The 22,684-nt window shown below is 57.0% G+C and overlaps 1 protein-coding gene across 1 annotated transcript; it reads left to right on the top strand.

Moving 5' to 3' along the window:
• Nucleotides 1-6,585: 6,585 nt before the first annotated feature.
• Nucleotides 6,586-8,127, top strand: LOC108286405 (keratin, type II cytoskeletal 8-like). Its single transcript, XM_037729821.1, has one exon. The coding sequence runs from the start codon at nucleotides 6,655-6,657 to the stop codon at nucleotides 8,107-8,109; it is 1,455 nt and encodes a 484-aa protein (XP_037585749.1). The 5' UTR covers nucleotides 6,586-6,654; the 3' UTR covers nucleotides 8,110-8,127.
• The last annotated feature ends 14,557 nt before the right edge of the window (nucleotides 8,128-22,684 follow it).

Genomic DNA, 22,684 nt, shown 5'->3' with positions numbered 1-22,684 from the left:
GCAACCTCCGCCTCCTGGGTTCAGGCAATTCTCCTGCCTCAGCCTCCTGAGTAGCTGGGACTACAGACAAGCGCCACCATGCCCAGCTAATTTTTTTTGTAGTTTTAGTAGAGACGGAGTTTCACCATGTTGACCAGGATGGTCTCGATCTCTTGACCTTGTGATCCACCCGCCTCGGCCTCCCAAAGTGCTGGGATTACAGGCTTGAGCCACCACGCCCGGCCAACGCCTGGGTAATTTTTAAATATTTTTGTAGAGACAGGGTCTAGCTCTGTTGCTCAGCCTGGTCTTGAACTCTTGGGCTCAAGCGATTCAGTTCTGGGATGCTTCCATTTCTAGTTCTGGAATAGACAAAATGAATGCATGATGTTAGAAGTCAAGATGATAGAGGCTCCCACCTCTTGCGGGTAGGAACTGGGCAGGGGCATGAGGAGGGGCCCTGGAGTGCAGGTCATGCCTGACTTCTTAATCTAGATGCTGCTTTTATGAGTCTGTTCAGTTTGTGAAAATTCATTGAGGAGAATACTTGATGATTGGCGCGTGTTTGTGTGTGTGTAGGTTACAGTTTGACAAATATGGGACATTGAACATGGCCTGGGCAGGGTCCTGGGTGGGACAGGATCTGCATAGTGGGAGGGGGTCTGGGGCCTGCTGTGACTCCACAGTCCTCGTGGGTGTTAAACTCACTCAGCACTCCCACGACACTTCCATTCTCTTTTCCACCCCTTGGACCAGCCCACTCAGGCAGCCCCGGTCTTTCCATGGTTCCTACCACCCTGACCCCAAACCACTCCCTCTCCAAGCCACAAGCATCTGCTGGCTGCTGGCCCCCTCTCTGCTTCTGTCTCATGGATTCTCAGTCCTGGGCGCTGCTTCTGTCGGGCTCGCCTCCTTCTCTCTGCTCACCTTCTCTGGCCTTGACCTGCATTTCCTGCCTCCTCTCTGCACCCTCCCTTCACCTCCCTCCCTCATAACCATGTTCAACCCTTGCCCTGGTGGGCCAAGGGCACAAACACACATGTGAGCCCCAGACCCGGGAGGCCTACTTATTTCCAAGTTAGATGAAACTGTACCTACGATGCAGCCCTAATTCACACCCTGCCCTGCACCCCGCCCTGGGGGCGTGGTCTCCTCTGGCCTGTTCTCATGGCCGCCATCCGCTGGGGTGGGAGCTAGGACAGTGCCCAGATCCCTGGGGATGAGCGTGCTCCTAGGTGGGGGCTGGCCTGGGCACCCTTCCCCCACCTCACTTTTCCAACCTGGCATTTCCAGGGCATTGTAATCTCCTCCCCAAAATCTCACCAAGAAACAGGACAGGGAGGGAGCGCAGGTACCAGGACCCCAGGCTGCCCAGAGACACACACACACAACCACACACTCACTCTCACACACTCACAACCACACACAACTGCATACAACCACACACAACCATACACAACCACATACACATGCGCAACCACACATACTCTCACACACTCATATGCATCCAACCACATACTCACAATCACACACACAGTCTCACACACTCACATGCACACAACTACATAAAACCACACACTCACACAACCACACACAACTATGTACAATCACACACAGAACCACACACTCACACACATGCATAGCCAGACACATTCACTCTCACCCAGATGCATGACTACGTATACACTCTCACACACATGCACATAACCACATGCTACATACAACCACACACACATTCTCACACACTCATTCTCACAACCACACACTCACACAACCACATGCATTCAACCACACACAACCACATACACAGCCACTCATGCTCTCACACAGTGACATGCACTCAACCACACACAACGGCACACTCACAACCACACATACAACTATATACACACTCATGCTCTCATATACACAACCACACACAGCACCACACATTCACAACCACACACAACTGTACACAACCTGTCACACAACCACACATTCACAACCACACATACAACCACTCGCATACACACTCATCCGCACAAGCACTCAACACTCCACCCAACATCTTTGGGCCTGTGGGGTCTTTGTTTCATTTCTGTCCTCTCCCACAGAACTCACTGTTGTTCAGTTATCAACCTTTAAAACATTCTTATGAGACTGAAATTAAATATTTTTTTGCATTTACTACTGGTGACACCCTGGCTCTCCAGGGCTCAGGGCCTATGGCAGGGACCCCCTTGCCCATCCAGGTCTAAGGTTGGCCTGGCCTCCATAGCTGGTGGGGCTTCTAGAATGACCAAAGTGTGTTGTTCCCTGTCATTTTCAGGCTGTGACAGCCCACTCAGTCCCAACCCATCCCTCCTGTCGGTGGGATGGGGATTCCAGTGGCCACACCCAGAGCTCTGACCACCCTACCTGGGCCCTTCACCACACACCCACCTCCCATGCACTCCACCCCTCACCCCTTCCTGGGGGCTGAAACAGCTACTCCCCAACCCAGGGCTGCTGCTCCAGGGTACATCCTCTTCTTTCAGAGCAGACACAGGCTGTGAATGACCCTTTAGGCAGGTGTCAGGAGGGAGATCATTTAATTCATGGTACAAACTGAGACGGGTTTGCAAGTGAAAGGAGGCACTATTTACAATTACGGCAGGATGTAATTGACAGCCATAAACCAGGACATCCCAGCAAACTGGATGGGTGGTCACTCTCTTTCGAGCCAGTGCCCCAGACTCTGCCTGCCTCGATAGAGCAGGTGTTGGTCACGCCTTGCCTGCTTCTGCTGCCTCCGTGGCCGTACCTTCTCACGAGTCAGGCCAGGCATTGCCTTGGCCAGGAAGCCACCTGGTCCCCAGAATGGAAGATGTGCCCGTTCTGTGTCCACACTGCCACCTCCCCAGGCTCAAAGGCAGAGATCCGGTCTTGTCCCCAGCACGTCACAGGTCCTCCATGGAGATTCCAAGTGTCTGCCCCAGGAGCTGTGAGGTACAGGTCCTGGTCCTGGCTCTGCCATTGACTTACAGACTGGACACCGAGAGTCTCGGTTTTTCCCTGTGAAGTGGAGAGGACAAGGCAGCGTGTGATCCTGGGTGCCCACAGCTGTGGGAGGGGCAGTTTGCCTGAACTTGCCCTTCTTGCTCCCCAGGCCCTGGGGTCCTAAGGGGGGCATGGAGGAGAGGGGTGACCTGTTGGGGAGGCCAGGCTCCTTGTATCTTCCTGGAACTGGGGTCTCCTCTCCCTCCAGGGAATCCCAGCCCTGCATCCTCTGGGGCCAGCCTCCTGGACCAGGGTACCCCTTCTCCCTGGGACCTTTACCCATATCCCTCCCTTTAAGGACACCCACCATTCCAAAAGATGCCACCAGAGGGCAGCCTCTGTGTCAGTCCTTGAGACCAGGTGCCTGGGCAGGACCTAGTGGCCTGACTTTCCGGGACATCAGAGTCCCAGCCTCTGCCGCATCCTGTATTGGAGGGCTGGGGAGAGCAGGCTAGGATTCCTGGGTCTCTCCTGGACCACCAGAGCCAGCTGGGAGCCAGGGAAGTCCTTCCTCTCAGGCTCCCTCCTGCTGTTGCCTGAGAGGGGAGATGGAGGGGAGGCCCCGGGGGCTGTGGGTGCTGGCCTGGGTCAGGACATTCATAGTGAAACCAGAGAGATCTTGCAGTGAGATTCATTTCGTGCAGCGCACCTGCCTCGGGGCAGGGCTGGGAGGCGACAGAGCCCGTGTGGTGGCGTTGGCTGCGGGAGGGCCCACTGCTTATCTGATGGGCTGGCCTTTCTCACAGCTCAGTGGAGCCGCCCTGCCAGGCCCATCTCGGGGCCGGTGAGCCGGGGCTCTGCAGGCCCCATGGGCTCAGCCTCCCCACCTGCCTGGTGGGCAGGGAGGCCGTGAGCCTGGGAAAGGCGCGGGCGGCCACTGCTGGAAGAGAGCCGGCACCGTGGGGCTGCACGCTGCGGCAGGCTCCCCTCCACAGACTCGAAGACACGTCAAAACTGGGTACAAGAAATTGGGGCAATCTGCATGTTTACTTCTAAAAAATGAATGCTTCTAATGTAAAAACAAGACTTTGCACAGCACCAGGGCCTGTTAGGATCCGGGAACTCATGGGTTCACGGGACGCTGTGGTTGGAGGCCCAGCTAGATGTGGTGCCCCAGGTGGCAGCATCCTCAGCTCTGCCCGTGGCTGGGGACTGTGTTTGGACGGTTGGTGGGGGACCCCAGAGGAAGTCTAACCATGTAGCCCTGGGTGAGATGGCTTTTCGGGGTGCCCCACCACCCACCCACACCTAGGCCTCCCTGTAGTGTGTATGGGGGCCATTGAGGATTTTATTTCCCTGGGACGTGGGGGCTGAGTCACTCTGAGAAACAGAGGCCCACAGGGCACTTCTCCAGGGATGCAGTGCACACAGGGCTTGTGGGGCCTGGTGCCTTCGGAAGAGTCTAAGGCAAGCTTGCCCATCCCAAGGCCTGGCTGGGATTCCCAGGATGGCTTTGAATGCAGCCAAACACACATTCCTAAACTTTCTTAAAACATTCTGAGGTTTTTAGGCTGGGCGGGGTGATCCATGCCTGTAATACTAGCATTTTGGGAGGTCAAGGTGGACGGATCACTTAAGGTCAGGAGTTCAAGACCAGCCTGGCCAACATGGTGAAACCCCATCTCTACTAAAAATACAAAAATTAGCCAGGCATGGTGGCGAGTGCCTGTGATCCCAGCTGCTCGGGAGGCTGAGGCAGGAGAATCACTTGAACCCAGGAGGCGGAGGCTGTAGTGAGCTGAGATCATGCCTCTGCACTCCCGCCTTGGCAACAGAGGGAGACTCTATCTCAAAACAAGAAATATATATATATATTTTTTGCTCATTAGCTATCATTAGTGTATTTTATGTGTGGCCCAAGACAATTTTTCCAAGGTGGTCCAGGGAAGCCAGAAGACTGGACCCCTGTGGTCTAAGGCAAAGTGGTCTCAGGGTCAGAAGACCCCATCCCAGCTCAGGCCCGGGCCACCCTCCCTGCAGAGTGCCTCTCTGAGCACAGGGCACCAATCACTTGGTAGGGGGCACTGAGCGCTCTGCTGGAGGAGGGTCCAAATCTGCCTCCCCCATCTTGTGCTTATGTGAGTCATAAATAAATAATAAATAAGAAGGAAATAAAAGGAAAGTAATTTACAATTTCATTATGTATATTCAATTGGAAAGAGGCTTGGGTGTGACCTACAGCAGACTCAGATGTGGGCTGCACAGAATGGCAGAGGCTGCCGCTGCGGCAGACACAGATGGGAGCAGGGTCACCCTCAGGGCTCAGGTGACATGCAGGGATGTGTTTCTTCAAAATGGCAAATGCAGCTTGGTAAACTTCCAAACAAAACAAAGCTCCATCCCCCCTCAACCTTCATGCTCATTGCATCCCGAGGAAATTTGGAAAACACGTTGGGCAGGAGTGGTCATCCCCAACAGGCTCATTCCTGATAGGGTATATTACCTCTGGTCATTACCCACAGGGCTTTTTGCAATGCTACACCAGAGTTCCTCATCCTCCGCACCGTGGGCATGCTGAGCGGAATAACCCATCCCCGGCCTCTACCCCCTAAATGCCATTTCCCCCCAGGAAATGACAATCAGAAGCAGCTCCAGACACTGGGAAATGCCCCCTGATGGGTGAAATTGTTCTCAGTTGGCAACTCTATTCAGATGCAGTGTGGGGCTCGGGGCAACTTGCCACCATGCTGGATGACCCTCACTCACATAGCAGGTGCCTGCCACCCCATGACTACAGCACCCCATTCCTGCAGCCAGAAAACACCCCTGCATTTCTAAACTACCCCGAGGAGAAGCAGAACCGCCGTTGTGGGCCCCTGACCTCCCTGATTCTCTAACCTGGGGGGGTGTGGGGGCAGTGACACCAAGAAGCCCCTTCCCCTCCCAGCACACACTGCAAGATCTGCAGTCCTCACTTCTCCCTAGCCTGGCTACTCTGTAACAGCTGCATCCTCACTGGTCCTGTGGGGACATGGGACTCGTCCCTGTCCTGGCTCCCAGCAGCCCCGGTGTGCTGGCCTTTCTGCCTCCCTGTTACAGCTGCTTGGAATGTCGAATGTCCTCCGTGCCTTTTCCTCTGCAGTTACCCCTGGGAGTCTAGCGGAGTGCTTGGGTTGGTGGAGCCTTCTTAGCCCAGGTGTCCTCCTCTTCCAGGGAGCCCTCCTGAAATGCCCGTCCCCTGGTAGGCTGGGGGCAGCACTCCCTCCCTGGTTTCTTTAGCCCCTGGGGGACAGCATGTACTCATGTGTTTCTCATTCCCTGCCTCCTGCCCACCCCCCCATACCATCCCTTAACCCAGCCAGAGACATTTCTCTGTAGCATCCCAGTCCTCGCCTGGAGTCGAGCTCCTTAAAAGGCACCATAAATATTGGTAGCAAAGTTGAGTCTGTGACACTCAATTTTTTTTTTTTTTTTTTTTTTTGAGACAAGGTCTGTCATCCAGGCTGGAGTGCAGTGGTGCAGTCATAGCTCACTGTACCCTCAAACTCCTGCGCTCAAGCCATCTTCCACCTCGGCATCCTGAGTAGCTGGGATTACAGGCGTGAGCCACCCTGGCTGGGTCATTAAAAAGAAAAAATTGGTCCAAGCAGCAGCTTCTCCGCTCCTTCTGGAATCTCTCCCTGGTTCAGCCCGCCTGCTTCCACTCCCGCCTCCACCATGTCCATCAGGGTTACCCAGAAGTCCTACAGGGTGTCCACCTCTGGCCCTGGGGCCTTCAGCAGCCGCTCCTTCACGAGTGGGCCCAGTGCCCGCTCCAGCTCCTCGAGCTTCTCCCGCGTGAGCAGCACTGGCTTCCGCGGTGGCCTGGGTGCAGGCTATGCGGGGGCCAGCGGCATAGGCCCAGGAGGCATCACTGCCGTCACCATCAACCAGAGCCTGCTGAACCCCATTAAGCTGGACACGGACCCCAACATCCAGGCCGTGCGTACCCAGGAGAAGGAGCAGATCAAGACCCTCAACAACAAGTTTGCTTCCTTCATCGACAAGGTGCGGTTCCTGGAGCAGCAGAACAAGATGCTGGAGACCAAGTGGAGCCTCCTGCAGCAGCAGAAAACGGCCCGGAGCAACATGGACAACATGTTTGAGAGCTACATCAACAACCTGAGGCGGCAGCTGGAGACTCTGGGCCAGGAGAAGCTGAAGCTGGAGGCAGAGCTTGGCAACATGCAGGGGCTGGTGGAGGACTTCCAGAACAAGTATGAGGAAGAGATCAATAAGCGTACAGAGATGGAGAATGAATTTGTCCTCATCAAGAAGGATGTGGATGAAGCTTACATGAACAAGGTAGAGCTGGAGTCTCGCCTGGAAGGACTGACTGACGAGATCAACTTCCTCAGGCAGCTGTATGAAGAGGAGATCCGGGAGCTGCAGTCCCAGATCTCTGACACGTCTGTGGTGCTGTCCATGGACAACAGCCGCTCCTTGGACATGGACAGCATCATCGCTGAGGTCAAGGCGCAGTACGAGGAGATCGCCAACCGCAGCCGAGCTGAGGCGGAGAGCGTATACCAGATCAAGTATGAGGAGCTGCAGAAGCTGGCTGGGAAGCATGGGGATGACCTGCGGCGTACGAAGACTGAGATCTCCGAGATGAACCCGAACATCAGCCGGCTGCAGGCCGAGATGGAGGGCCTCAAAGGCCAGAGGGCTTCCCTGGAGGCCGCCATTATAGATGCTGAGCATCGCGGGGAGCAGGCACTCAAGGATGCTCGTGCCAAGCAGCAGCAGCTGGAGGAAGCCCTGCAGAAGGCCAGGCAGGACATGGCACGGCAGCTGCGTGACTACCAGGAGCTGATGAACGTCAAACTGGCCCTGGACATCGAGATCGCCACCTACCGCAAGCTACTGGAGGGCGAGAAGAGTCGGCTGGAGTCTGGGGTGCAGAACATGAGTATCCACACGAAGACCACCAGCAGCTATGCAGGTGGTCTGAGCTCTGCCTATGGGGGCCTCACAAGCCCCGGCCTCAGCTACGGCCTGGGCTCCAGCTTTGGCTCTGGCACGGGCTCCACCTTCAGCCGCACCAGCTCCACCCAGGCCGTGGTTGTGAAGAAGATTGAGACCCTTGATGGGAGGCTGGTGTCTGAGTCCTCTGACGTCCTGCCCAAGTGAACAGCTGCAACAGCCCCCCTCCCAGCCTGCCCCTCCTGAGGCTGCCCCAGAGCCCGGGAGGGAGGTTGCTGTACAGGGGAGCACAGGGAATGGGAGACCCATCCGAAGCTCAGCCCTAGCCCTCAGCCCACCCGCGGGGAGTTTACTGCCTGGGGACCCCCCTTGCCCATGCCTCCAGCTGCAAAACAATTTAATTGGCTTTTTTTTTTTTTTTTTTGGTCCAAAAAAAAATCTCAGCTAAAAAAAAAAAAAAAAAAAATTTAATTGGCTTTTTTTTTTTTTTTTTTGGTCCAAAAAAAAATCTCAGCTAACTCAGAAAAAAAATAAATAAATAAAAAGAAAAAGAAAAAGAAAAAAGTTTTTTTTTTTTCTAGAGACAGGGTCTTGCCATGTTGCCCAGGCTGGTCTTGAACTTCTGGCCTCAAGCACCTGTTCCACCTCAGCCTCCCAAAGTGTTGGGATTATGAGTGTGAACTTCAATTCAATTCAATTCAATTCAATTCAACTGGCCCTTCAATTCTGTGTTCACTCACTGAAGATTCCAATGCCCCTCCCCCATCTAAAGTGGGGCAGATGAGAGGAGCAGCAGAGGCAGGTGACAGGGTGCCAGCGCTGGAGGAGACCCACCTGGAGTCTCATCTGTCTGCCCAAGTCTTCTGCTCCTTCTACAGGAATGGGAGGCCCTTCAGGTGGATATAGGTGCTTCTCCATCTGAAAGTCCCCGCCAGGGAAGAACTGTGCCAATCTCAATGGCGCTGGGGCTGAGGGAGGGTGCTGGGTATGCAGGGGCCCTCCAACTCCCACCTGTAGAACTCTTTTGGGAGTCCAGGCCTCCAGGCCAGCTCCCTGGCACACACTGCTTGTGGAGCATGAACTTCCAGCCCCTAAGCCCTGAGGCTTTGAGCACCGCCCGGGCAGCAGCGGCAGGCATGCTGGGGCACCCACTCATTCTTCAGCCGCCCCCACGCCTGCCCATCTCTAGCCAAGGTCAATGCTGGGCATGCAGGTGAGGGCTGCAGGGAAGAGCACACAAAGGCCGCAGCTGGCTGCATCTGGCCGGTCCTCAGCCCACTGGGCCCCTGGCTGAGACCCCAGCCTGCCCCGTGGGTGCCCGGCTTCTGCGACACCTCCACTGGATAAGCAGGGACTAGAGGTCAGGTGAGGGGTGCAGGGGAGGGGGCACCCTAGTGGACGAGGCCACCTCCCAGGTGGCAGGGCTGAGTGCATGACGGTGACAGACGCCCGGGTCCTAGGAGGGTACAGGAGGTAGAGACCCCAAGTCCCTGCCAGCTTCCCCTAGCAAGCCTGGGCAGCAAAGTACCCACATCTTCTGTATCTGTCAGTTCCTGCAAAGTCTCAGTGCCTACAACTGGAAATCCGGTACGTGACCTTCCCCCGCTTCTCTTGATGGCTCTGGAAGGAAAAAGCCAGTGGTGTCACCTGAAGGCAGCCCCTTTAGGCAGGCTGGGTCTGGGGTCTCAGGCACTCAGTGCTGCCCCATGCTGCTGACCATGGGTGACCCCGTGCCTTGGTTGGCAGAGTTTGGGCACCCCCGCCTCCAGGCCTTTCCCCCAGTTCTTCAGGCTCTCCTGGGTGATGCAGGCGGCCTGGCCCTGGCCCAGAAGGGAGGCCGCTCTTGGCTCATGCTCACATGCCTGCTTCTGTGACTGGCCTGGCTCCTGGGACCTCTCCCATGCATGTCCTCCAGGGTAACCAGGAGATGGGCCCTGCTTGGGGCAGGTATTGCCATGGGGCTGGTCCCTCCTGGGCTTCTGGACGGGTCAGTGACCTCCTTCCCCATTGGGTTCTAGCAGGTCTTCACCTGGGGCTCCTGGCTCTGCCCCAGGCTGGTTTTCACAGCAGCAGCTGTGAGGCCTGGCTGGGAGGAGGTGGATGGAAAGTCCGAGGCCCCTCCTCTAGGAGCCTCCCTCTCTGGGGGGACTAGCTGGTCCCGGGGATGTTCCTGGGTGGGCGTTCCTAGGGGAGGGGTGCTGGAGGGTGCAGCTGGCCCGGTGGGGCACTGGAGAAGACTGTCTGCCCAGAGGGCCCCAGGACACCCCTCCCCCATGGGCCCACGAGGCGCTGTGGCCATGTATATGGGAGGGATGAGTGTCACAGTGGGTGTGAGTGCACCTGTGGGTGCGGCCGGAGAGCCTGCGTTGGGGCGGGGGACCGTGAGAACCAGTCTGTGGGCGGAGACCTAGGGCAGGGGTGTCCTTACTTTCTGGGACATCCCAGGCCAGGAAGTTTGGGGGCATGGGGGCCCACAGTGCAAGAAGAAATCCTGGCCACTAGGTGTCACCTAGAGCCCACGGGACAGAAGCAGGGACCCCAGGGGAGGGGATGGAACCCCTACCTCCCAGGGATGCCCACTCCCGCAGCTGGGGGGCATTCCCTGCTTTGTTGCGGTGTCTGAGGGTCCAGTCGCTGTGGAGAGCCAGTGGCATGGCCTTGCCTGTGCAGGAGGCCACATGCTCTGTGGAAGCACCCTGTCCCTACCTCCTGCCCACACAGACCAGGGCTGAGGACGGAGCCAGTGACGGGTGGGGACATAGGATCCCCTCCCAGCCTACCTGGTTCCCCTGCAGAAGGGGCCCCCTCAGGCCAGCCCCTCCAGGGAAGCAGCTTGGACCTGCGCCTGCTGTGCTTGCCGGCCTCGGGATGGAGGAGGGAAGGGTCCTCGCTCACATCCGCCCCCATCCCCACTTAGGTGCAGCTCAGCCAATTAGGGTCCCAAAGCCCCACCCGGACCACTGGGGGACTTTTGCAGCCTTTCAGAGCCAGTCCCCACCCTCCGCAGTGCATTCATCCACTCATCCAAAGCCCAGCAAGGTCCTACTGTGTGCTGTGCTGGGAGCACCCTGCCTGGCTCAGCTCATGAGCAATGCAATGTCAGTCGCCAGATACAGAAACCAGAAAATTGGTTTTTGTTTATTTATGAGATGGAGTCTCACTCTGCTGTTCAGGCTGGATGTGATGGCATGATCTCGGCTCACTGCAAACTCTGCCTCCTGGGTTCAAGTGATTCTCCTGTCTTAGCCTCCCGAGTAGCTGGGATTACAGTAGCCACCATGCTTGACTAATTTTTATATTTTTAGTAGAGATGGGTTTTCACCATGTTGGTCATGCTGATCTCGAACTCCTGACCTCAAGTGATCCATTCACCTCAGCCTCCTAAAGTACTGGGATTACAGGTGTGAGCCACTGTGCCCAGCGAATTTTTATATTTTTTGTAGAGACAGGGTTTTACCATGTTGGCTAAGATGGTCTGGAACCCCTGACGTCAGGTGATCACCTGCCCCAGCCTCCCAAAGTGCCAGGATTTACAAGCGTGAGCCACTGCACCTTCTAAACCAGAGAATTTGTAATGGAGTCAGTGACACACAAGAAAACATCATTTAAGAACTGGAAGGGCTGTGAGTGGAGTGGCAGCTTTGGTGGGGCTCGGGAGAGGGGAGCGCCCCAGGGCGGGTCTTGTGAGCAGGTGAAGAAGAGCATTGGTTAGGTGAGCACCTCAGGGACATGGATTAGGGCAGCTAGAACAGTCTGTGCTAAGGCCCTGAGGCAGGAACAAGCCAAACCTGTTGGTGAAACACCAGGACCTGTGTGGGCTGGGGTGGTGTTGGAGGCGGGAGGTGGGAGGAAACAGAGGGCCTTGGACCATGTCGCCTGCTTCCCCCACTCCGGTCCTTAGGGGCCATCCCTGCTGCAGGGTTGTAGAGCCTCCTGGCTGGGACATGAGGCTGTTCTAGCCAAGGCTGGTCCTGGCTGGTGCTCAGGGGGTCAAACAGGATCCAGCCCTCACATCCCTGTAGGCTGAGGAGCAGATAAAATCCCAAGAGAGGCTGGATAAGGTAGCTTTCGCCTGGGATCCCAGCATCTGGGGAAGCCGGTGTGGGAGGATTGCTTGAGTCCAACCTGGGCAACATAGCAGGATCCTGTCTCAACGGGTAGAAAGACAAACAAGAAAAACCCCACAAATACTTAGCCAGGCGTGGTGGTGTGCATTTGTAGTCCCAGCTACTCAGGAGGCTGAGGTGGGAGGATCGCTTGAGCCCAGGAGTTCAAGGCTGCGGTAAGCTGTGATCGCACCACTGCACTCCAGTGACAGAGTGAGATCCTGTTTTGAATTTAAAAATAAGTCACGGAGGGGCCCTTTTCCCACTAGTTGGGGGCTCCCCAAGGCAGGGCACGGCTTGTCTGTCCCAGCTGCCAGGCTCCTAGACAGGGACTTCTTGGCTGGGGGGCAAGGTTGGCTGGGGTAGGGCAGAGGGAAGGGTGGCAGAGGTCCTGTCCCAGCGCCCCTCTGCTCTCAGCCCTTTGCAGTGTCTCTGCACACCCCAGAGTAAGGCCAAAGACCTTGCCACAGCAGTGACCCTGCATGCAGCCCAGAAGCTCATTCACCTCATCAGCCACTGTGCCTGTCACCCAGTTGGCACCAAAACATTGCTCCTTCAGGAGAGACGCTCCTGCCCCAGGGCCCTCGCGCTAGTGGCTCCCTCTGCCTGGAATGCCTTTTCACCAAAACCCTCAGGGCTCACCCATCACCCTGCTGCAGGACTCTGCCAAATGCTACCTTCCTAGGAAGCTTTCTCTGCCCATTCCATTGAAAAGCACATTCCCCACCTCAGCATTTCCTTCCTTCCTTCCCTCCTCCCTCCCTACTTTCTCTTTCTTTCTCTCTTTCTTTTTCTTTCTTCTTTCTCTTTTCTTTCTTTTTCTTTCTTTCCCTCCCTCCCTCCTTCCTTTTTCTTTTTCTTTCTCTCTCTCTTCCCCTTCTTTCTCTTTCCCTCCCTCCCTCCCTTCCTCCTTCCCCTCCCTCCCTCCATCCAGCCTTCCTTCCTTCCTTCCTTGCACTTTTCTTTTCTTTTCCTTTCTTTCCTGAGAGAGTCTGACTCTGTCATTCAGGCTGGAGTACACTGGTGCCATCACAGCTCACTGTAGCTCAAACTCCTGGGGGCTCAAGCAATCCTCCTGCCTCAGCCTCCTGAGTAGCTAGGACCACAGGTGAGCACCACCATGCCCGACTAACGTTTCTTAGAAATTTCTTTTGTAGACACAGGATCTCACTATGTTGCCCAGGCTGGTCTCGGATTCCTGGCCTCAAAAGATCCTCCCACCTCAGCCTCCAAAAGTGCTGGGATTCCAGGCATGCGCCACTGCGCCTGGCCAACCACCTCAGTACTTTCTATTTTCTTTGTCTAGCTTCTCCCCTGATCACCATGTGAACTTCAGATCTTTACTTGTTTATTTTTAGGGCCCATCTCTCCCACTACCCACACTAGGCTGCAGGCCGAATGTTTTGTTCCCCAAGGCATCCACACCACCTAGTGCAGTGCCCACACACACAGCAACAAACACCTGAATGAATGAACGAACGAATGAATGAATGAATAAATGGGGATGAATGGGACAAGGCTCCCTCATCCCTTCTGACCTCATCCGGCTACAGCAGGACCAGGCTTTGGGCCTTAGCATCCACCCACCTCCAGCAGAGCCCAAGGCCTGAGCAAGGTGTCAAGTGCCCCAAGAGATCCCTAGGCTGTTACAGTAGGCTTGGCGTGCTGCGGGTCCTGCCACACAGGTCTAGAGAGATGGTCCCCATGAGGAGCTCTCTAGGGCCAATCTAAGCTGGAGGTGGTGGGCCAGGCTGGGGCTGGGATGGCCAAGCTACTGACCACGGCACATCTGCTCCTACTTGATGGTCCTGGAAACTGTGTTTTATATGCAGCAAATCACATCAGTCACCTCAGGCAAACAGTGGAAAGCGTGAAACATGGACAATGTGCTGTGCCACACATATTACATGGAGGCATTGGGGACAAAAGAGGATGAAGGAAACCACATCACAGAGAAGAGGTGATGCCTTGGGGAGAGACAGGCCTTGACTGTCCTGCCTCCCCTGGGGAAGGTGTCAGTGGACTTTTGGGTGAAGATGTCCCGTTATCAGGGTCCCCTCATGCCAAGTTTCTAGTGGCAATGCAGTGCCTCCCCTAGGAGCCTCTCACATACCTGCCCCATTCACTGGAGGGCATGAAATCTACCCTAGCCCACGACTGTCCAGCTCTGAGATAGACCCTGTCTCTCTCTATTGCTTCTTCTGGTTCTCAACAGATATTTAAAGCCGAACTCTACTTGCTTTTTATTTATTTTTGAGACAAGTTCTCACTTTGTCACCCAGGCTGAAGGGCAGTGGCATGATCACAGCTGACTGCAGCCTCTAACTACTGGACTCAAGCAATCCTCCTGCCTCAGCCTCCCAAAGTGCTGGGATTATAGGTGTGAGCCACCTTGCCTAGCCTCCACTTGCTTTTGGTTTGTCCAATTTCCCTAAATTAATTTTGTGTGCCTTTTAGGGGAAGATGGGGTCACTAATACATTAAAGCCCAATTAATCATTCTAAAACAAGATCTGATTGAGACATACTTATAAACCAACTCCTAGAGCTGAAAGGTCAAAATCTAGCCTAGATAGTTTAAAAAAATTTGAGAGAAATGTATTAAAAAACCTTTTTGAGGAGACAGGTAGGGAGCTGGGACCCTCAACTTTGGGAGCCCTTGAAGGGACCTGAAAGAACCCCAGGGATTTCTTGGAGCATAATTTGAAAACCACAGATTAAACTCAAGCTATCCTCATTGCAGGGAGGAACCACATTCCAAGGCCTATTTTTATGACAATGGCTAGTAGAGCCAGTCTGCAGTACCTAATGTCCCCAGTAGGGGTCACTGCTAGAAGGAAGCCTCTGTCAGGCCCTAGTGGAATCAAGGAGGGCTCCAGGCCCAAGTAGGCCTACGTGCTTGTGTCTGTGCCTCAGTGCCAGTGACCTCAAGCCTGGGTCTGCTCTGAGCCAGGCACCACTACATGCCCTCCCAGTGGACAGAGCTGCCCTCTGGCCATGCTGCCAGCTGGCTAGGGCTGATCAGAAGCCTCCAGTTTCAGGACAGCTGCCAGGGTGGGGACCATGGGGACTGGTAGGAGTTTCTGGCCAAGTCCTGGCCAAGCCATTCCAAGGGACAGCTGCAGTGTCTCTGCAGTCAGCACCTGGAAGGGGGCCAGCCCAGCCTCAGACCTGAGGCCAAACACATGTGAGTATGTGCAAATGCACACACGTGTCCAGTGTGCACACACACACACACACGTATGAACACATGCTCACACATGTACTCCATGCACAAAGGAACACCCACACACAACACATGCAAGCACACACACTAACCCACACATGAATGCACACGTGCAAATGCACAGGCACGTGTGCACCAATCACATATATGCACAAACTCACACAGACAAATACTCCCCACTCTCCCTCCCCAGGCAGGCTCCAGGATGCATGGGGAAATGCCTTTGCATCCAGTGTGTTTGGGACGAGATCAGCTGGGGGAGGGGCCTCTTTCCTCCCTCCCCAGTCCTGGCAGCTTCTCCCTTCCAGGCTGGGCTTCTCCCCTGTTTGGACTGGTGGGTGTATGTGTGTGGGAGGAGGAAGGGACAGCGGGAGTGTCCCACCACCCCCTCGAGCTGCTCTGGGCAGAGGCAGGGGATGGCGCCTTTGCTGGACCCCGTGGCTGCATCTTTCTGGGCAGGGGCTGCTGGGACAGTTTCTGCATCCCATAGAAGCAAGCTGGGCAGAGGGTTGAGGTGGGTGCTCGGGTCACTGTCAGGCATTGGAGGGACCTGGGGTCGTCCCTGAAGCAGGTCAGCCTGGGAGAGGCCTTTGAGGCTTGCTGCAGTTGGGACCCCCTCTCCCAGGAAGCCAGCCTAGCCCGCAGCCTCCTCCCCTCTTGAAGATGCTCCCTCCTGGCCTCTGTCCCTGCTGGCAGCCTGGGGCTCTGAACCCCTCATTCTTCAGTCATGTCAACCCCGTGAGAGCATCAGAGGCCTCCTGATCTCTGTCGTCCCCTGGCCACTCTGGAGCATCAGCCCCAAGAGTGGCACTAAGCTCATTTTCGCTATGACAACCGGTCCCCTGCTGACACCCCCATCTCCTCAGCCCAGGAGGCCAGCTCTGGTGGGTTCTGCTGCATCCAGCTTGCTAACCATCAGCCCATGCCCACAGTCCCTGGCAGGGGACACAGTTCTGCCCCCTCCCCCACCGGATCAATACCTCCAAGGCTGCTGTCAGCAAATCTCCGACCTCTGACCTGGCCACACACAGTGACCCCTGAACCTATTGGTCTTTCCACCAACCCTTGCTCTGGTCTCTGGGGTGGGTAAGGGGCTGATCCCCCTGCTCTGACCTGAGCTGTGAGGAGCAGGGAGAGGGTGAGGCCATCAGTTCTCACCAGCCTGGCCTCTTCCCTTCCCGCCACACTCAGGGCCACAGCAGTGATGGTGGGGGAGTTGTCCCACCTATGCCAAGAGAAATGCCACCCAGGCTGAAGGGCAGTGGCATGATCACAGCTGACTGCAGCCTCAAACTCCTGGGCTCAAACAATCCTTCTGCCTCGGCCTCCCAAAATGCTGGGATTACAGGTGTGAGCCACCGTGCCCAGCCTCCACTTGCTTTTGGCTTATCCAGTTTCCCTGGATACGGGATGTGCCACCTATGCCAAGTAGGCTGTGATGAAGGATTCAGGGATCCCTTCTGGAGACCATGGGCCCTGGGAGCTCCAGCCATCAGCAAAGAGACTCCAGGCTTCTCGTCCTCTCTCCAAGGCCCACAAAAGTGGCCACCCCTTTCTGCATCGGGTCATCCAGATCCATCTGGGACCCAGCAGCCTTGCAGCCCTGACCTGGGAATGAGAAGGAGGCTGTACAGACTGCGTCCTGACCCTGTTCCTTGCAGCTCAGCTGGGAGGGTCCCTGCCCTCCCCACCCATCCTGCCCCAGCTAAGGGTCCAGTCTACTGTCCCAAAGAAACCCTGGTGGACCCTGGTGGTGCTGCTGGGAGCCCTCCATCCCAAACCACCCTGGGATACGGGCTTGGGAGTCCTGGGCTCCCTGACAGACTCCACTGACCAGGGATCTTGCCTTTAGGAAATCTGGCCAGGACAACATGACCCGCCCTTCTGGTGTCCAGGTCAACTCACCATGTGGCCCCTTCCTGACTGCCTTCCCTTGCTCCTGCTCCTAGGAGGAGAGGCCTCCATCTCCACTCCCCCATGGGGCATTCTGAAGGCCATGGGTTCCAGCAGCTCTGTGCTGGTGCCAACTGGGAAGGGGTGATGGCCCACAGACTCCAGCAGCGAGACACTTCCCTGTCCCAGGAGGAGGGGAAGAAGAGGAGCAGGAGGAAGAAGGAAAGGGAGAGGAGGGAGGATGGACAGGGGCCCCCCACTAAAATGGGACAGGCAGGTGAGGGGTGTTCAGAGTGGAGACCATGCTGGAAACTGAGGCTCAGAGGGTAGTCAGAGGCAGAGCCACGCACGTGTGCTCTAGTGCCCCTGACTCCAGGGTCCTTGTTCCTCCTGACTGCATCAGCCTCGACCTTGATCTCTGGGTATGCCGGGCCAGGGCAGAGTGCTGACGCACTGCAGGGCCCCTCGAGGCCTGCCTCTCTGCTTACAGGGGCCTTCTCAGGAGCCAGGAGGGACCAAGCCAGGCAGGGGGCAGGGGACTGCTTGGACAGATCCAGGCCAGGTAGAGGTATGGGCAGCCAGCCCTGAGGTCACTGGGTGTGGCAGCAGGTGGGGGTTGTCCAGGAGGCCCCTACAGAGCAGCACGTCATTCTAAGGCTGCATTTCACATTGGCTCAGGTATGACCTTGGCCGTCCCTCCTCCCCCAGGCAGTCCTCTGGGCTTTTCTGGGAGCCTTGGTTTCTTCTTTACCTGGGACCTGGGCCAGGCAAGTGGGAAAAGCCAGCAGCCGCGGGGGGGCCTGGGGCAGAGGAGGAGGTGGGAGAAGCAGCAGGCGGGGGGCACCCTGGGAGCCTCTCTGCCTGCCTTGGGCTCAGACTTGCACTCGATGACCTCACCCGGGCCTGTGTGACACCCATGCCACTGACAGGGAACTGTGGCCCGGAGAGGGGAGGTGACCCAGGAGATGGAACCGTGCTGGGAGCTGGGACTGGGCATTCCAGCCGCTGCCAGGACAGTCCTGCCGGAAGAGTGCACTGTGTGGACGTCCGGGGGGGGGTGGCTGCGGGTCTACGCCCAGCTCCTCTGACCCGATGCCCAGGGCCCTGCCTGGCTGGCCAGAGAGGGGAAGTGTGCCCCGGGCGGCAGGCCCGCAGCTGTTGGGCAACATCTGGAGGGGAGGAGGAGGTGAGGAGCAGAGGGCGTGGAGCAGGGTTCTGACGATGATGTGTGCCCGCCCTGCCCAGCACCCATGAGGGCTGGGGCCTGATGCTGCCTGGGGGTCCCCCTTGCTGTGCCCTGGGGGGTCTGGGCTCTGTACAACACACCACACCCCAGCCCCAGATGGGGGCTCCCAAAGACCTATGCTCCAACACACAGACACATATACATAGACAGATACACAACCACACACAGACACACATACACAGATACACACCACACACACACATACACACCACACACACACCACACACACACACACACAGATATACACCACACACACTCACACACAGAATACAGACACCAAACACACACACCACATATACACATACCACACATACACACACGACACACAGAGACACACACACTACACTCAGACACACTAAATACCACACAGACACAGATAGACACACGCCACACACAGACACCAATACACACCATACACACACCACACACACTGTATTCACACCACACACAGAGATACAGACACACACCACACCCACACACAGATATAGACACACACATCACACTCGTAGACACACCAAGCAAACACACACTGCACACATACACACACAGGCAGACGCACACACCGCCCTGACACGGTCCACCCACACACATGGGCCATGCCTTTGTGCTTGCAGCCCACACCCGCACAGACTCGCAGCCAGCTACCCTGCAGGCGTCCTCAGCCACGTGGCCCCTCTCCCACTCCCATCAGCACCCACTGGCCGAGGTTGGAGCTCTGGGCAGGCCCTCTGGGCTGGGTGCCTGGGGAGACCTGGAGGGCGAAGGGGCACTTTCAGGGGTACCCTGTGGGGTAGGGCTGGGGCAGCTTCCTGGGTGGGAAGCTGGATGATGGCCCCCTGAAGCCTGCAGCATGGGGCTTGTTACCTCCTTGGGGCTGCCTTGAGGAACCTCCTTCGCCTAGAGCCAAGTTCCTTCCCGTCTGCACCCCTTGGGGTCTGGTTGGGCACCAAGGGGGCCCTGGTCTTTGTCTCTCCATATTTCCCTCACGCTGACCTAGGGTGGCCTGCAGGTCCCACTCCACTGATGTCCTGCCTTGGAACAAGGGAGTTCAGATGGAGGGGCCCTATACTGTGCCGGGCCTAGCCCATCACGGCTGCCCTGGACTGGGCCAAGCCCCACCGTCTGCTCCAGGCTGTGGAGATGCCTTCCCCAAGCCCTTCGTCCAGGATGGACTCGGTTCTCTGACTCTGAGCTGGTCAGGGCAGAAGCCCCATCCTGGCCATTAGGGCCCCGGGGACCTCTGACCTGCTGCCTCCGTGTGACATTCCACCACCCCAGCCAGATTCTTCTGCTGCCAAGTGCCCAAGGCGCTGTGAAGACGTGAAGATGTGAATGCTCCTGGGCCACCTGTGCCTGGGGTCGGAGGGGGTGGGGCAGGGTCCTGGGAGGAGCTGCTTCTCCCTAGTCCTGTGGGGCTCCTCCCCAAGGCTGCAGAGAGTGGGGAGTGGGGTTCTGAAGCCTCAGTGCTGCCCTCCCTCCCGGGAGGTGGCCCAGAATGACAGGAACAGGCTTGCAAATGTGCAGGTTCTGCGTTCCAGCTCCCTCGGGACTTTCAGGGTAGACTCCCTGCCCTCCTGGGTAGACCAGGGCAGTTGCTGCCTAGGGGCGTCACTGCCCACCAAGGTCACCACTGTCACTATTACTCTTTATGAATTATTATTATTTTAGAGACAGAGTCTCACTCTGTTGCCCAGGCTGGAGTACAGTGCCTCAACTCACTGCAACCTCCACCTCCCAGGTGTAAGTGATTCTCCTGCCTCAGCCTCCTGAGTAGCTGGGACTACAGATACCTGTCACCACCCTCAGCTAATTTTTGTATTTTTAGTAGAGATGGGGTTTCACCAGGTTGGCCAGGCTGGTCTTGAACTCCTAACTTCAGGTGATCCACCCACCTCGGCCTCCCAAAGTGCTGGGATTACAGGCATGAGCCACCGTGCCTGGCCAATTCTTTATTAATTATTATTACTACTTTTTAGAGATGGGGATCTCATTCTGTCACCTAGGCTGGAGTGCAGGGGTGCCAACATAGCTCACTGCAGGTTCAAACTCCTGGGTTCAAGCAATCCTCTAGCCTCTGCCTCCCGAGTAGCTGGGGTTACAGGTGCGTGCCACCATGCCCCTAGCTAATTTTTAATTTTTTATAGAGATGGGGTCTTGCTATGTTGCCTAGGTTTGTCTCAAATTCCTGGCCTCCAGTGATCCTCCCACCTCAGCCTCCCAAGGCAATGGGATTACAGGCATGAGCCACCACATCCAGCCTAGTGGCCAGCTCTCCTGACTGGGTATCGCTGCCCATTCAGACTCACCACTGCCAGCATCAGTCAGTGCCCACTGGGCTTCACTGCCAGAGGAGGGTTGGCATTGGCAGTGGTCGTGGCCATTAGGTCTTTAGAGTAACGACCTGGGTAAAGACAGCAAAAGCGCCCAGATTCCTGAGATGCTCCCCCTGCGCAGCGCAGGGTCTGGGGGAGGATGCAGCCTTGGCAGGTGCTGAGGGTGAGGGGACAGTGCCCATAGTTGGCTCTTGTTGAACCTTGGCCCTCCTCCTGGTCAGCCGCAGGCCACAGTCCCCAGCCATGGGCTCTGGTCTTTCTAGAGGACAGTGGGCTGGGCTTTCTGGGCAGGAGTCACACTCAGGGCCAGGATGGGGTGAAAATGGGAAGTGTTCCCCAGTGCCTGGCGGGTGCCTGCTGTTCTTGGCTATGGGGGCGGCTACCTCTGGGAAGGGCCTTAGTCACCCGCAGCGGCTTCCGGGAACCCGGTGCCCAGTCTCTGGGAAACGTCACAGGCCTTTCCAGCAGGATCTCCACCCGCCCTGGGGTGGGCCCCAAGGACCACGCTGCAGGCACCTGCTGGTGACCAGCCAGGCTCCCTCTCCAGGGTCCTCGCTGCCCCCAGACTGACTGCCAAGCTACCCACCACCTCTGCCTGCCCTTGGTGTGGGGCAGAGCTTTGACCTGCAATTGCCTGGCTCCAGAGCCCTTCTTGGCTCCCACGCACCCAGGATAAAGCCTGACACTCAGGGCTTTTGCCACCTCCATGCTGCTGACCTCTGGGACCACCCCACTCCCTTCCTGGCCCCTGATGCAGCCAAGCTGGTCTTGGACATTCCTCCCTCTCACCTGCCCCTGAGACCTGAACAGAGGCAGCCCTGGCCACTCCTCCCTGGCCTGCAGGTCCCATGGATGTCCTGTCTCTCCAGGGTGGCCCAAGCGTCTGGGTGAGGGGGGGCTGTCCCATCAGCACATAGCACGCTCCCTGGAAGATTGGAAGATTGTAGATTGCCTGTCTAGTCCTTTTCATCCACTGAGAACTGGGGGCTCGCTGAAGCCCAGGCTGGCAGGAGCCCCTCCCCACAACCCTGAGGACTGCCATCTGTCTTCAGGCACTCCCAGGCTGCAGTGCCTCCCTGCGGGGTGGATAGGGGGCTGGCCCTGGAGGTGGATGACCTGGCTTTGATTCTCAGCTTGTCTGCTCCCAGCAGCCCTCGGCGCCTGCCTGTGCCCCACTTTTCATTGCACCAAATGGGGGTTGCATTTGTGCACACGTCTTTCAACAGCAACATGCGTTTGTATGCAGGGGTCCTGGGACACTGTCGGGTAGACAGCTGGTGCTCTGTCCATGCTGGCTACTGTCCAGTCTACACTTCTGCACTACTGTCCACTTCTACACTTCCAGTCTAGCCAATGCTATCTTTGTCTCGTCACGCCTCCCTGGCCAGCAGTGGTGGCTGGGAGAAGGGTCCAAGCGAGCCAGCCTCCCCAGGCGGGAAGAGGAACCAGGCAGGGGCTGGACACCCTCCGTGAGGGGCACTTCCAGCCAAGGGTGCTGTGTAGCCTGTGGCCCCATCCCCTCTCCCTGAGCGGTCCTCTCACCGGGATACATCTACAGCCAGAGGTGCGTGTGCCCAACACCAGAGCCCCACTGTCCCTCGCACAAGATCTCCACCACTGTTCCCTGACTGCAGCCCCCATGAGGGCCCTGCACACCCCATTGTGGAGGATCTGCCCAGTGAGCCTGGCAAAGGGAAACTCAGGAGTCCAAGCCCCTGGAGGCAGCCGGGTGGGGGCTCATGGGGAGCAGCAGGAGCTGTTGGGGTGAGGGAGCCGGCCGGGCCCCAAAACAGTTGGTCAATGTGGGGTAGAGAGAGCCTGGGCTCAGGGTTGGGCCGAGCCAAGCTCTGCAGGTCACATGCAGCTCAGCCCAGCCCTGCCAGCCCCCTCTTCTGCAGTCACAGTGCTGAAGACAGGGCACCAAGGCTCAGCCCCATCAGTACCCACAGCCCTGTGTGTGAGGACAAGGTCGGGCCAGG

Source organism: Cebus imitator, unplaced genomic scaffold (genome assembly GCF_001604975.1).
Source record: "Cebus imitator isolate Cc_AM_T3 unplaced genomic scaffold, Cebus_imitator-1.0 Scaffold318, whole genome shotgun sequence".
In the NCBI taxonomy this organism is placed as follows: Eukaryota; Metazoa; Chordata; class Mammalia; order Primates; family Cebidae; genus Cebus; species Cebus imitator.
The sequence above is the reverse complement of the archived record's forward strand: the minus strand, read 5'-3'. Positions and strand labels throughout refer to the sequence as shown.